Source organism: Populus alba, chromosome 8 (assembly GCF_005239225.2).
Source record: "Populus alba chromosome 8, ASM523922v2, whole genome shotgun sequence".
Classification (NCBI taxonomy): Eukaryota; Viridiplantae; Streptophyta; class Magnoliopsida; order Malpighiales; family Salicaceae; genus Populus; species Populus alba.
Genome location: NC_133291.1, coordinates 13,053,688 through 13,068,166, shown reverse-complemented (window position 1 = coordinate 13,068,166; position 14,479 = coordinate 13,053,688). Strand labels below are relative to the sequence as shown.

General features: G+C 33.2%; 2 protein-coding genes and 1 long non-coding RNA gene across 7 annotated transcripts; 1 reads left to right on the top strand and 2 right to left on the bottom strand.

The window, feature by feature from the left end:
- Nucleotides 1-5,971: 5,971 nt before the first annotated feature.
- On the bottom strand, nucleotides 5,972-7,297 carry LOC118038100 (uncharacterized). Its single transcript, XR_004685721.2, has 2 exons — nucleotides 6,696-7,297; nucleotides 5,972-6,587 (listed from the first exon to the last, which is right to left on the bottom strand). It is a non-coding gene; the product is annotated as an uncharacterized lncRNA (long non-coding RNA).
- A 307-nt stretch (nucleotides 7,298-7,604) lies between these two features.
- Nucleotides 7,605-8,709, top strand: LOC118038081 (uncharacterized). 4 transcript variants are annotated; one of them, XM_035044399.2, is made up of 2 exons: nucleotides 7,605-7,935; nucleotides 8,017-8,476. In XM_035044399.2, the coding sequence occupies exon 2, from the start codon at nucleotides 8,035-8,037 to the stop codon at nucleotides 8,332-8,334; it is 300 nt and encodes a 99-aa protein (XP_034900290.1). In that variant the 5' UTR covers nucleotides 7,605-7,935; nucleotides 8,017-8,034; the 3' UTR covers nucleotides 8,335-8,476. The 4 variants fall into 4 exon arrangements, with proteins under 4 accessions (XP_034900290.1, XP_034900282.1, XP_034900275.1 ...); XM_035044391.2 differs by having other exon boundaries at nucleotides 7,608-7,902; XM_035044384.2 differs by having other exon boundaries at nucleotides 7,610-7,813.
- Nucleotides 8,710-10,262: 1,553 nt separating this feature from the next.
- LOC118038106 (BTB/POZ domain-containing protein At1g67900) lies at nucleotides 10,263-13,989 on the bottom strand. Of its 2 annotated transcripts, XM_035044417.2 has the most exons (5): nucleotides 13,832-13,989; nucleotides 13,065-13,324; nucleotides 12,900-12,969; nucleotides 11,525-12,787; nucleotides 10,263-11,078 (listed from the first exon to the last, which is right to left on the bottom strand). In XM_035044417.2, exons 2-5 carry the CDS (start codon nucleotides 13,121-13,123, stop codon nucleotides 10,584-10,586), a joined length of 1,887 nt encoding a protein of 628 aa, XP_034900308.1. In that variant the 5' UTR covers nucleotides 13,124-13,324; nucleotides 13,832-13,989; the 3' UTR covers nucleotides 10,263-10,583. The 2 variants fall into 2 exon arrangements, with proteins under 2 accessions (XP_034900308.1, XP_034900304.1); XM_035044413.2 differs by lacking the exon at nucleotides 13,832-13,989 and having other exon boundaries at nucleotides 13,065-13,785.
- Nucleotides 13,990-14,479: the final 490 nt, after the last annotated feature.

Sequence of the window (14,479 nt, the reverse complement as noted above, 5' to 3'; positions counted from 1 at the left end):
AGTATGTTTTAAAATAGTGTTTACTTTAAAAAAATATATTAAATTAATATTTTTTAATTATCTTGTAGATATTTTAAAAAAATTAATATATTTTTAAATAAAAAATATTTAAAAATCATATAAATTATATATTAAACCATTACTTACTAATTTAAATTTTTAGAAAACCATCCCATTAAAAACTTGCTTTTAGATAAAATAGTTTTTTTAACAAAGTATTTGAATATTAGTAATCGAAGCACTGACTTCAAATTTTACTATTTTTATTTTTTTAATTAATAATATAAGATAACACGTGCTATACGAGTTTCAAATATAAATAATTTTTATTTTGAGAAGATATATTAAAAAAATTATATAAATTATATTTTAAAATTTTATTTAATAACTTAAATTTTTTTATTAATTTTTTTTTAAATATTTTTAGAAAACATCGTATACCTGACTCCCGGATAGTAATTAGTGTTAGGGATGGTTAGGGTTTCAAAAACGAAGACTTATGTTCACATGGACTTGTCTGCCTTATGGAGGTGTGTTTAATAGGGTATTTAAGTGATGAGATTTTAGGTTCTTCTGGCAGATGTAGACTAAAGTGGTTGTGTTATGGGGCTGTACCCTTAAGTCAGAAAAAGTAGGGAAGATGTCTCCTAATTAAACCAAAAGTTGTCTTCGTTCTCTCCTTTCTTCTTCCATCGTTCCTCTAACTGAGCCTTCAATTACAACCAACAAAACTCTCTTCCTTTCTTCTTCCATGGCTTCCCAAATTCAATGCTAAAACTTTGCTGATTACATCCTAACTGCTTCGGTTCCATGAGTAAATTCGTTCATGGCTTCCTCTTTTCATTTCTCAGTTTCAAATTATTTTATGTTTCTAGTTCTTTCACGAAATAAAAGGATGAAAAGAGAAAAGGAGAAAATATGGTTTTAAAAACTATTTATTTAATATACATATTCGTTTGGAAATATAGTTATGGTAATGTTTTAAAGTATTTTTCATGTTAAAATATATTAAAATAATATTTTTTTATTTTTTAAAATCAACAAATAAAATTGATTCAAAACATATGTTATAATTAACTAATTTCTTAATTCGCGACGAAGCCTTATAGAAAAAAGAGAATTTACATGGCAGTAATTAGTGTATCGGGGCAGAGAAATTTTTAACAATGTTATTAAATATTACTCAATTCAGCATGTCAACGATTTGATCTTTAGCGCAAGCTGAATTTTAAATTAAATTGAAGTGAAGAATGACGACCTGGTAGCGTACTTAAGATTAATTAATTAATTCATCAATACCGGGGTTTGACTTTTTTTCTTCTTCTTTTAAAACAACATTAATTTAACACTTTTTATAATAAAATATTGCAAGGCGATTAGGGTTTTTTATGCATTTTTTCATTAAAAAACATCTTTTTTTTTTTCAGGTACTTTTTTTTTTCTAATTTTGACAACAAAACAATTTTTTAAAGAATAAGCATTTGAATTAAAAAGGAAAAAATATGCATACTCTTAATAAAAAAAATCCTAGATTTTGATTAGATGAAAAAAATCCATTAGGGAAAAAACGTTTGTGGAACCAATTAGCATTCCTTAGTAGAGACTTATTTTAAAAAAAATTAAATTAGGTGAAAGATTTGCATTTTGAATCACATTCGATGTGCATGCTATTCGTTTGTATTAGTTATCTTGATTATTTAAAAATTATTTTAATTTAATAATTTAAATTATTAGATAAGATATCATAATATAATCAGTATATTTAATATACCTAGTCAAACAGCATTTTTTCTTTGTCAAATCAAAGGGAGATGTTTTTTCTCTTTAGGTCTATAGCTTCATCTCTTTCTCTTTCCAGAAAAGAGTTTATGCAAACAAGATTAGCTGCTTCTTCTTTGCCTAGTGAGTTGCCTAGCCTTGATTGTTGTAGGATGGAATGTTATCCATTCGCTTTCCAGCGGTGCAAGCTTTTTTTTATTTAAGTTAAGAAAAAACTATTTTAACTTAAAATTTATATTATTTTATATTTAATTTTTATTAAATAAATAAAAATAATAAGATTTAATTGATCATTAAGATGCTAATATTATATCAAAATTATTTTAATTTAATAACTTAAACTATTAAATAAAATTTTAAAATATAATTTATATTACTCAATATTATCACGCATATTGATATATAATTTTGGAAGAAGAGATCCGATGGTTCACTCTTTTATCCAGTTTCTGAGGTTGGCGAATAAACTAGTAGTTACTGTCACGTCAAAGAAATTTGACCCAAATAATGCACCAGAGAGAGAGGTTAAGGGGTATTAATTTGAAGGACAGAGACGAGCATCAAGACTTTAACGACAAGAAGAGATCTTGTCAGAGAAAATAGAATCAATGAGTGACCAGCTTTTGCACGCAGAAGATTCAAAGACTTTATGCCATGCCTGAGAATGTAAAGCTAATATAAAAAGAGATGTAGGGAATGTCTTAAATTGCCTTCCATGTCCTGTCCACTCTCTCACTGTCGAAAACTATTTCCACATTAGCTAAAATACTGCTTAATTCCTGTTCGAATGTTGATTTTATAAGATACAATTGGGAGAATGCAGATATAGCATCTAGTTGAAGAGACACCATGCAATTAAAGTACACTAATCAGACATGTCTAGTAAACATTTCAGTTTAAATGTTCTTAATTCTTTTTTCTTTTTTTTATATGTTTATTGGTTTCATTCTTCAGATTCATAAAATTATATTAAAATATGTATAATTTTTCCAATTAAATAAACATCTAAAAAGCGTGTGTCGTGTTTATGATTCACCGATATTGATCACACATGCAATACACCATGGACATACTGTGCATTTTCAATAATTCATTTTGGTTTTTAAAATTGAAATAAAAGAGACACCAAACATGGATGGTGTGTTAAAAATTACATAGAAAATATACTTAGATTATTGATATTTAAAAATAACATAATATATATAATTTAGGTCCTCTTAAATTTTTTAAAAATAATTTTTGCACATAGTCCTAGGTTGTTGGATTCCAGCAATAAAAGAACAAGTCACCATTCACTCCATTTCTGACACCTAAAATGAATTTTCTCGATGCTAACGAGCTCCATGAAATGTAAAAGACTTTATGGTGGTTGTTTAGAGCTTTGATGTTGTATGAAAAATCAGATCTAACCTAAAAAACTCAAAACTAAATTAGTTTGATTTTGAGTTTTTTGACCACTTTTTAGGTATTTGAAATTAATGAACTGATTTGTGGGTATTATAAGGGTGCTGGTGAAGTTTTTTTCAAGTTCAAATAGCTTGAAAATTAAGTTTTTTAGCCAAAAGACTAGCTGCCTGATTTTCCGACCACCAATATAGTGGCCTGAATTTGGGTTTGCAAGTGATACGTCATTTTTTTTTCTCTAGAAAAAGTTCTTCCACCCCTTTTTTAAAAAATAAAAAACCCAAGAGTACTAAGGCCTACCAATGCTTATGGGCTCTTCATTTTAGTGGCCCAGTTGTGCTGGCCCATAGGTTCACGAGTCTTTTGTTCTTTTTTTAGGTTAATTATAAATTTAAAGGAAAAAATAGCAAACCCAATTGAGTTCATGTATTCAATGAATTAAACCACAATAACTGAGCTATTATTACTTTTTCTAATATTGTTTTTCTTCTTCTTATTGATATTTTATTTTATATATTTTTTAAAAATAAATTTATATCTCTCAACTATGTATTTGTTTTTGCATATTTAACCTATTTTGAATAGAGATTATTTTTTGACGGTGTTGTGTATATTTAATTTTAAAAAATATAATTTAATTTATTAATAATATTTTTTTATATAAAAAAACTTATATGTATAAATTTTTTATAAAGTAAAAAAACATCTTATTATTAACGGAATGTGAGTTAAATAGTTAGTAATTCTTCGAACAACATTAACTATCAATTATTGGTGGTACTCCATGTACAATCCCACAACCTCACAGTAAAAGAAGAAATCAAATCGGATGTAAATCATTAAAAAGTTATTTATTACGAAAATAGAAAACTCTCATTTAAAAAAGTTAAAAAAATATCAACCTTCAAATCAAAATCACTTTCCCTTTTTATATTATCAGTATTTTTATTGTAAAAATTTCTTCTTGCCTTTTGCATTTCATATTGCGTAATGTTTTTTATTATTTATTTGTTAATTATCTTAACCCTTTTTTTTTTTTCCATGCATGCGAGTTTCATGTGTTTTTAATAGATTTATTAACAAAACGACATTTATACGAACAATAGTTTTACTATTGAAATATAAAAAATCTTCAAGAGGAGTAAATAAAAAGAGACAATACTTCAGGGGGCTTTGTACGAATTGATCGTGAAACTCCATGAAAGTTTTTATTGAGTTTTCTGACATACTCTTGAATGAAAGTCCCTTTTAGTTGAAACTTTAGCAAGCTTACCATTATTTTATTTTGAGTTTTTTTTGGTCCGTTTATTTGTATGATTGCTTTTATGTTTGAGACGATCACAACAACTTAACTATTTGATAATGTTCTAACAATAAATTTGTACTAATAGAACCTACTATTAATTATGAAACAACAAGAAGTTTATAAAAAATAACAAAAAGCTGCTTCTTGTGTTGAGAAAACTCATGAACAACGAGTCATTTCTTGAACAGTAGAGTATGTTTCCACTGTTCATGGTTTTTTTTCATTGTTTATGAGTTTTTTTGTTCAAAGTTAAAAATGTATTGAAAAGGATCTGATTTAATAAAAATAAAAAAATATTTTTTATTTTTAATTGTGTTTTATTTGAAAAAACTAGTGTTAAAAAAATATTTTATATAAAATATTATTTATTTCATGATATAATAGTAATAGTTAACTTTACAATATTTAAATTAAAAAACTATCAATATTAATATATATTTTTTAAAATTATTTTATAACCTCAATTTCAAAAGCATTCTTAACCAAACACATTAAACTACTTTTTATTTAACCTCAATTTCAACCACAATTTTAACCAAACGTATATTTTTCCAAACCAACCTTAAACTAAAAATACTTTTTATAAAATAATTTTTTTCAAACCACAACCACAATAGCTACCACAATACCAAACACACTCTAATACAAGATTATAAGTACTCTAATACAAGATTATATATATAAAAAATATAAAGAATAATTCCAAATCAATATAATATTAAAGAACTAAATATCAAGAATAATTCCAATATATATATATATATATATATATATATATATATATTAATATTGTTAAAGAATCATTTAAAAAAAAAATTTAAGATGCTAGATAAAATTTAAAGAATAATTTTATATTAGTATTATATGTATTTAATTTTATTAATTTAATTAAATAAAACAATATAATATGATTAAAATTCCTTATCACATAGTCATTCAAACTTTAATATTATATATATAAAAATAAATTGTAAAATATAACTTTAAAATTAATTTTAAATTGATCTCTAGAATACATATAAATCTCCATCTTAATTCATCTTCTATCTTGTTTTCAACTTGATGTCAAAGCTATTGGATGGTTACTTCTTCTTCCGCCTTAATAGCTCATTTTTTTTTTTTTTTTTTTTAACATGAGTTGTTAATATTAGCTTGCGTGCATGTCGACTAATCTTCACAAGCTCTAAAATTAACAACCAGGTAAACTTCTAGTATCCATCAATATTCGTAATCATCATTATTGATAATCATAGGATTTAAATTTGAAATAATAAAAAAAATAAATTTTTTAATCTCAAACTCTTATCAATAAATCACTTATCAGATGATTTCATGTTCTTCCTTCTTCCTCCTCAACCTAACTTACCTTTCAAGTTTCAACCCCATTATTCGTTTTGCATCAAGCTCCCCTCCACAACTTATTTCACCTCGAAAACGTTAACCCAATTTGTTCCTATCCTCAAGGCTCAACATCAAAAAAAAAAAAAAAAAAACTCACTAGTTTTATTAATGGCATCGGTACGAGGAATCCTGAACTCTGCAACTTCTATTTCTGAAATCAAATCTCGCACTTGATGCATGCTTGGTTTCAACACGATCAGACTCTCATGTCTTTCCTGCTTTCTTCCCTTTCCGAGGAAGTTTTATGGTTGGACTCCCTTCTTCATTTACTATATGGAAAGCCTTGGAGGCTGTCGTTGTTTCAATGTCCTACACGAGGCAATGCATGTCAGCTGCATATTCAGTTGTAGAAGGCTCCTAGGAATGATCTTTTAGTTTCTCAATATCTTTGTACGATGAAATCAATCTCTGATGAATTAGCAGCTGTTTGTAAACCTCTCTCTCTTCTGATGAGTTTAGTGCAATTATTTTTCATCAATTTCCAGGTGAATTTCGAAATAGAGTTGCCACACAACCTACTAGATCCGAACTGGTCTCCTTTTATGAGTTTCATAGCCTGCTTGCTTCTAATTAATGAGATCCCTCTCAATAATACATAAGAGTTCCACAATTGAAGCTAATTTGGTTCAGAAGGCCACCACCCATTCTTTCCAGGCACAAAATGCCCTTTCTACTCCAAATATCAGCGACAAGTTTTCTGGGATTTTCATTAAGCTCTTTTAACAACGCAATATGTAATTCCCTCCAAGGAGAAATAATAGAGGCCATATCAAATCTGTAATATGAGAGTTCATGGTGCTATTACCTAGAAATTCCGATATGTTCCTTCTGAGAATCGCAGAAATGGTGGCTCTCCATTTCCGTTGACTCCACCCAGTGCCAATTTCTCTACCATCTATAGTCCTCAAGCCTGGTATCCTGATGCAGCTGCAAAAACCATATCACACCTTATTTGAACAGTATCAACATATCTTATAGATACAAGAGTAAAAGACAAGTTCTTGATGTAGGCTAGTTCATCTGATAGTTCTGGACATTCTGCTATGGACATGCTACTGATAGATTATACAGAAAGTCTAGCATATTCGTATATAAACCAGTGGGATATATAAAGCTAATCTTAAGAAGTGAGATATTCGTGCCAAACGAACAATGTGATGGTAGCTAGCAAAGCTCTGGAAAGTTATTGTTTGAGTTAATTTTATTATTTTCCTTTTATTTTTTAGATTTTTACCTTAATTTTAAATTTTATGTTGTGTTTTTTATTTTATTTAAAATTCTGATTTTTCTTGCTCGTAAAAAGATTAGTTTACTGTAAACCCTTAAAAGAAGCAAACTACCTTTGAGAGAGATAAAAATTAGTAAGAAAGCGTGAAATATAGCCAATTCTATCTTTTTTTTGTTTTTTTTGTTTTCTGTATTGTTTCCATCTACGAAATTCTAAGCATAGGCGAAAAAAGAGCACTGCATACAAGCATATCCTCCCACACATCAACATTCAACAGTGGTACATGAATCATAAATGGGTTCTAGTAAAAGAGATAAGATAATTGACATCCACGAGAATATCTGCCATGATAATGGGGGACCCTCAAAGAGATTTTTCAGCGGCATGAATCGCGATTCAAAGTAAACAGAAAGTGGATGAGAGGATAAGAAGGAGATTCACTTATGGGCGGAAAGACGGGGTCCTGTTGATGGTATTTTCTTTTACGGAGTGGTTGAAGCATTATCAAAAGTTATAGTAACTGCAGGTGGGACGTTGATGGTGATGTTTAGCGCTCCCGTGAAATGATATAGAGAGACAGATCATATCCTTCTACAGGTTTCAAACACGATCCATAGCCCATCACCTTTCCTATCTTTATCCATTTCGATCTCCCAGTATCTTCCAAATCTCAATCTTCAATCTTTCACTTGGAGGTAAATAAAGGCTCACGCAACAAGTTCTTCGTTGATAGAACTTTCATGGCCATATAATCAGGATATTCTTCGTTGGTTCAAGACATTCAGTATATATTTCGTTTATAGTTTTTGTTTGATAGGTCAATATATACCAGTCCTAAATTATTTATATCAAGTCTTGTTACCTTCTTATGTTCATATGGCATTGACTCGAGTCTCAGGTTGCGGGACCTAAAAGAATGGAGAGAGGGCAGATATTCAACAAGGTCATGAAGGTAGATATTCCATCAGAGACTGAAAGAATGTCGAGTGGTGGCACAAAGTTTACTTCTGGGCTGCAAAGACAGTCAAGCGCTACAAAGAGCAATTGCCTATGCTCTCCAACCTCCCATGCTGGTTCTTTCCGGTGCAGGTTACACCGTGCCCCGAGCCTTCAAAGAACCAAAAGCATTGACTCTGCTTCTCTGCGAGACTCTAAAACTAAGATCAATACGACGGCTGATGGTGTTAGCAGTTTAGACACTATTGAGGCCCAGTAATTCACATGAACGTATTGATGTACACCTGTGAGTGTGCGACTGCAGTTGTTTGCTAGCATGGTGGTCTTGAAGCTGTACATATTCCATTTCCATTTTCTTTTTCGTTTCTTACTGTATAAATAAAAGGTTACCTATTTCTACATCTCTTTTGCGTCTCTCCTCCAGATCAGGAAAAGAAGAGGGGTTCTGCAGGTAATTGCTGCACGTCTTTTTACACAAGGCGAACGTAAAAGCTGGTTTTGACAATAAACTGGTCAGGATTGCAAGGAACAAGTTCTTGTTAGCAAGTAAATGGAATGAACTAGCAGTTTTTGTTATGGTCGGTCTCCAGGCTATTCATCAATATTTTCTAGTAATTCTGATCAGATTAAAGAACCACAGGTGTTGCAAGCAGAATCCTTTCTTTATCTTTCATTCTTTGAACAATCGAACCTGTAGAAACCAGATCAGCAAAATGAACCCCGTCTCTTCACATGGTAGCAGGGTCTACCCTTCATTTATTCCTGTCCAGAAATCCAGTAAATATTTTCCATATTAGAGCCCAATTGGGAAGACCAGCATTAGGAGCAACGGCCAACACCAATCAATCAATCCTATGTTTTATTTGAACGCTAGCTAATCTGCTTAGACCTCAATTCATACTCGTTGTGTAATTCGATTACTAATCTTGTGATCTCCTAACGATTGAAGTGTAACCTTGAAACTAATAAGATTCATGTTTAGATCTGATAATCTTTCAGCAATGGACTCTATACAACGTATAAATAGATTATACTGATCTACCCTTCACCTCAGAATTGAAATTCTTTCTGCAAAATGGTGTGCTTGTGAGAAAATAAAAGCAGTAGATGAAATTCTTTCCTGGCATCATCAGCAGAGAATTGAAAAACAAACAAGACTTTGAAAGGAAAAAAAAAAAACATCGGGAGCTTCATTCGAGGATGAAGCTCAGAACCCTCTAAATGCAGCGTGGAGCTGGCTACACGGTAACTCAAGAAATATCCAACTGTAGATAACCTTGAAATTGATTTAGCTTGAAGATACGCTACCAAGCACGACCCCACACCCATACATGGTCACACTCATGCCTGCACAACCCCGTAAAATATTTTATAGAGTACTGTTGCAACCTGATTTAATGAGTACCGGTGAGAACGTGCATTAGAATTGAAGCCCAAGAACAGGTTACATTTTTTAACTTTTGTCCTCCCACCTAGAGTTTGTTTGGCATGTGAAATCTAGCAGGTATGTGGCTGTTTATTTGATCATGAATGGTGGTTAGGAATGATGACAATGGCGATCCCTAAGGTCTTCTCCATGCGCATAATTAGATTGGAATGGCACGACAGAATCAATCATTTCTCCGTTTACTTATCTTAGCAGTTGACAAGCAACATGGTCTTAATGATGGCCACACCAATGCTCTCTAACTGACTCGCTTTCATAAGTTCTGCCTAACCCTTTTACCAGGTAGTTGCTGCCCACTATAATCGTTGGTTTAACCAACCTTAAACTACCAAAGAAAGAAGGAAACCCTAGCACCGATTTTGACACTAGCAATCCAATCTGAGTAATTTTGTAGGTTAGAATTGCTCCAAATTGCTTGCTGGTATTAGGCTTCATGTATATGTCTTGTTGGTCTCTGGTTTTTTAATGAAATTTTGTGTCCTTCATGGGAACGATTTGAAGCTTAACGAGTCATCTTTGTATAGTTGTTATGGTACAAGCAAACTCACAGGAAACGTTTCCTGACCAACTAGAATCAGACTAGCATGATTATTCTAATGGGTTTCCAACAACAACGGATACTTATTGGCAAAAAAGAGATAAGCAAACCTCGAATTCCTACACAGGAAGAGCAATACAAGGTCAAACGAAAATAATCGAAAACTAATCGCAATCAATGAAGAGGTGAGAATCCAGTGGGATGAAAGGAGACAAAGGCAGATGTTGCCGATTTATAGACAAACTCAAGAACATTGGTCCCAGAATTGTTGTTCTAAATCTAATTAAGAGTCCTTATTTCTTCTAGTTCCCACAATGAGATCAACGAAAAGATATTCATTCTCTCTCATGTGCTCAAAATGTTCTTTCTTATTATATGAGATTACATAGCCAATGCACATTAGATTTTTTTTCCCTTCTACATTACAAGGCATTTCAAAAGAAGAAAAAAAGAAAAAAAGAAAAAATACTGTATATGTTACACTTTAAATTACCATCTGCTTCTGGAAGTTAACAAAATTCACCTAGTTTTTTTCACTGGAATTTCTATTGATGGACAAGAACTTACTGAACATCCTTTTTGGTCGTGTAGGAAGAGCACAGAAAGACTTGAACTTTGAAGCTCTCCTGAGCCCTTCTGATTGCAGATCACTTTCATCTAAATCATCTTCAGCCAATTTCATCCTTAGTGTTGAAACCTTAGATTTTGGTGATCTAAGGCCTGAAACACTCCATTGGTCATCTGCTGGAATGCTAGTAGTCGTGCTTAATGCAGTTGTTGACCTTGAAGGATCGATATTGTGTGCAGCAAGTAGTGCTTTGATGTTGCTAGGCAGCTCGGCGACCTTGCCACTACCCATGGCTGCTCTAGCTTGCTCAAAAAAGAGAACTTGTACCACCACCCTCAGTGGGAGTAACTCATTCTGTGCGGCATGCATGCAGGCTTCAACAGATAGTTTCTTGCAGTCTAGGGTTCTGCACAGTCGTTTTCTTTCACTCTTGTTTAGGTCTGGATGTGCCTGATGTTCGTTCATGAAAATTGTCACCATGTGCCCATCTTGAGTTGGTAATTAAAATTGGCTAATTCTATAATACGTCAAGCAATTGACACAAGGTAAGGGGGCTAATTTTGTGATCAGGTGAAATTCATATTTTGTCAAATATCAAAAGATGAACCCCTTCATTAGTCTTGGAGTGGCAATTAAATACATCAAAAGATTATTAACAATACTTCAATGCGAAATTTGTCAGATCAGCCTAATCCTAACTGTCGAATACTTGCGAGCTAAACACATCCAGAGGTCAAGAGAGTTGGTTATCTAACATACAGTGGGGACCTACATCCTAGAATATGATACAGAAACCTAGAAATCTAGCAAGAGGGTGAAATATGTCCTAACATTGAACTGCCATGAGAGTTATGGTTAATTTTGCTGACTAAACTACTATGAATTTGTAATTTTACCTTCAGATAAGTGTCAATGGCCCTGTAGAGATCATCATGATCAAGCCTTGAGAAATCTGGAATGGCCTCAGCAAGTGCGATGAATTTTGAAAGAGGCAAATTCGCATCTCGGGCAATCTCTTGAAGATAGCCATCCACAAGCTTTGCCACCTTCAACTTTGAGCTATGTGATGCAGAAGAAGACCTCCTGCTCTCTTGAAACGCCAAGTCAATATTCTCTGCTGACCGCGACCTTCTCCTTTCAAACCCCAGCTTGGATCTCGGAGGGCTAGTGGGAGGACTCTGCCCTTGTAACATGAACTGCTCCAATATGGTGATGACTAAGTCTACATCATACACTGTACTGTTTGCATATGAGATAGAGGGTATTAACAGATCCCTAACTGTTGCTTCCTCCATTTGAAGTGCCACTCTTCTGGCCAATTCCATCTTTGAAGATGAGGAGGCATTAAGAATAGTGGCTGCTTTCAAAAGTTTGAGAAGGAAACTGCAAGATACAGCACCTTTCTCAGCTGGGAGTAAGCTTACTATTGATTCTAGAAGCACCCTATGCTTTGAAGTTATCTCATTGGTTGAGTCTGAATCCGAGTCAGATGCTACTTGCTTACTAACATTTCTTTCTCTTGATATGTTAGGTAGCCATCGAGCTGCGTAAATTTTCAAGGCCTCCCCTATGAGATTAGATGGCATCTTTCCACCGGACTTGACTGCTATCATGGTTCTCCAATACAGGTCGATGCCTAATTCTGCCATATCTTCAGCCCACCACCCTTTGCTCGGCGGTTTATGTCTCTGGCTCTCCGCTCCATTACAAGACTCATCATCTCTTTCCCTTCTAGAGTAAATGTGCGACAAACTCACCTTTGATGGATGAGTTAAGACTTTAGAGGCAATCGCTTCAATGCATCTGCTTGTTATTCCAAGGTCTTCTGACCACAAAGGAAATTCTTTGGTGGTCTGTAGAGTGACAATAGAATCTTTCCACCCATGAAGTATGCAGGAATTGAAGAAAACTTCAAGCTTGTATGTAAGGTTTCCCTTCTCTACATCCTCTGTCATCTGCAGGTATTCCGCAGCACATCTCACAGCAACTATGTTGAAGGCACTAAGAGTGATTGTAATACCATAACAGAACTTTGCGCAGAGTTCAAATGCCTCAATCCCACCAGGAAAATCAGGGAGTTGGATTATATGGTGTTGTGAGGTTTCAGGGGATTCAGAGCACAGTCTCTGCAGGCGCGAACACTTGGAAAGCAGAGGAAACTGCAAAAATCACGAATACTGAAATTATAATCCAGATGAATCGGAGGAATAGAAGCCATGATCAATATCCTTTATTCTAAATCTTTTGGAAAAGAAAACTTATGGACTTTACCTTGTGAAGCAAATATCTACTCCCTTTCACTTGAACTATAAGGTCACTGGAAACTTCAGAGGAGACAGACCTGCATTGCGAAATTAAATTACTGACATCTTTCCTTCAGGATATACGTCATCCGACATTATCTGCAGCCTATTGAATGATTCATAAGTTTTTTACCTGACAGCCTGAGCAGTGTAGAACGTGTCTGGTCGGGATCCGAGTTTCATGAACTTCATGACTAATCCTTTTGATTTTCTTCTTGATTATGTGTTCATCAAATTGCTTTTTAAATATAGTTGAATCAGATAGACCTAACTTCTTCACCAACGTAAGCTTCCCATTCAATGCATGAGAAGCCCCAAAAGGTCCCTTCTTCAGCAGCAAGCAAGAGATGATCTCAGAAGAAGAAGACAGAACTCAATAAGACAGCCTGCTTCCTGTACAAAGTTTCACTACTACTTAGGAAACCAGCAAGTTGTTATTCCAGGCAATCAAAACCTTTATTTTCATCAATTCAAGAAGAGAGAGAGAGAGAGAGAGAAGGAGACACAGATAGAAATTCTTGGAGGAGAAGAGATATACTAGAACAAAGGAATGGATACCAAGAGCTTTTATTGTGGGTGTGATAACAATATCTGAGTGTTATATATATAGAATTACTTGCGAAAATCATCAATAATGATGCAAACCCAGAAGATCAAACACTCCAATGTCCATGTCCCTTCAGTCAAATTCTATACCCCATATGATTTGGACATGCAAACAAAGAACCAAAGTGCTGCAATGCCGTCAGGCTCAAACAAAAGCTTGGTAAAAAATTACCAAACCCAAGTTTGTAGAATTAGAAATTAAGAGCAAGAATGTACATTAGTAGCTCTACTTTAACTAGAAGGAAGACACATGCTAATAAATAAAGAATGGAAGTAAAATAGAAAGATTGCAACCTCAAATCTAAGGTTCTTCTTGATATGCTCAAACAAGTATAAACTGCCAATCACTCACAGCAAGACAGGACCTGAAATATGAAAATCTGTGAACTAAAGCACTGCTAATGTATTTTTTGTTTTGTTTTTGTAACTAGGACTAGAATGTTGAGAGTTTGAGGCATATTTTCTATGGACATGCCACCGAGCAATGAGAAAAGGCGATGCCCACGTGCTTATCCTGCACCCACTAGTGCCCCTCGCTCTCATCATTGCCACAACAATTTTTTTTTTTTTTACTGTACCTTCTCCTTGATTATTTTAGTCAAAACACTATTTTAGACGCAGCATCGTACGCCTCTCAAATTCCTTTTTTAATACCCAAAAAGGGAATTATTCCCGAAAAAATAAAAGAAAAGGAGCAATTAAAATGAGCTGTGCTTACATTTTTCATATAAGAGCCAACGAAAACAGGGGCGGGGGATTTTGCTAAAAGAAAAAAAAAAAAAAAGATTATGTTCATCACTATCAGTGTTGGGATTAACCATTTTCTCTTCTGTTGGGATTAATTTTTGCATTAAATCATTCATGCCATGATTGGGACATCCATGAGAAAACAATTCCATACAATCCAAAGACAAATGCCCTTTTGTTTCTAATTTTGAACAT

Coding starts and splice junctions, on each gene's coding strand:
- LOC118038106 (XM_035044417.2), bottom strand. CDS start 13,123: ATGAAGTTCATGAAACTCGGATCCCGACCAGACACGTTCTACACTGCT. Junction 12,970..13,064: donor TACACTGCTCAGGCTGTCAG/GTAAAAAACTTA, acceptor TTCGCAATGCAG/GTCTGTCTCCTCTGAAGTTT. Junction 12,788..12,899: donor GTAGATATTTGCTTCACAAG/GTAAAGTCCATA, acceptor TGATTTTTGCAG/TTTCCTCTGCTTTCCAAGTG.
- LOC118038081 (XM_035044376.2), top strand. CDS start 8,035: ATGGAGAGAGGGCAGATATTCAACAAGGTCATGAAGGTAGATATTCCA.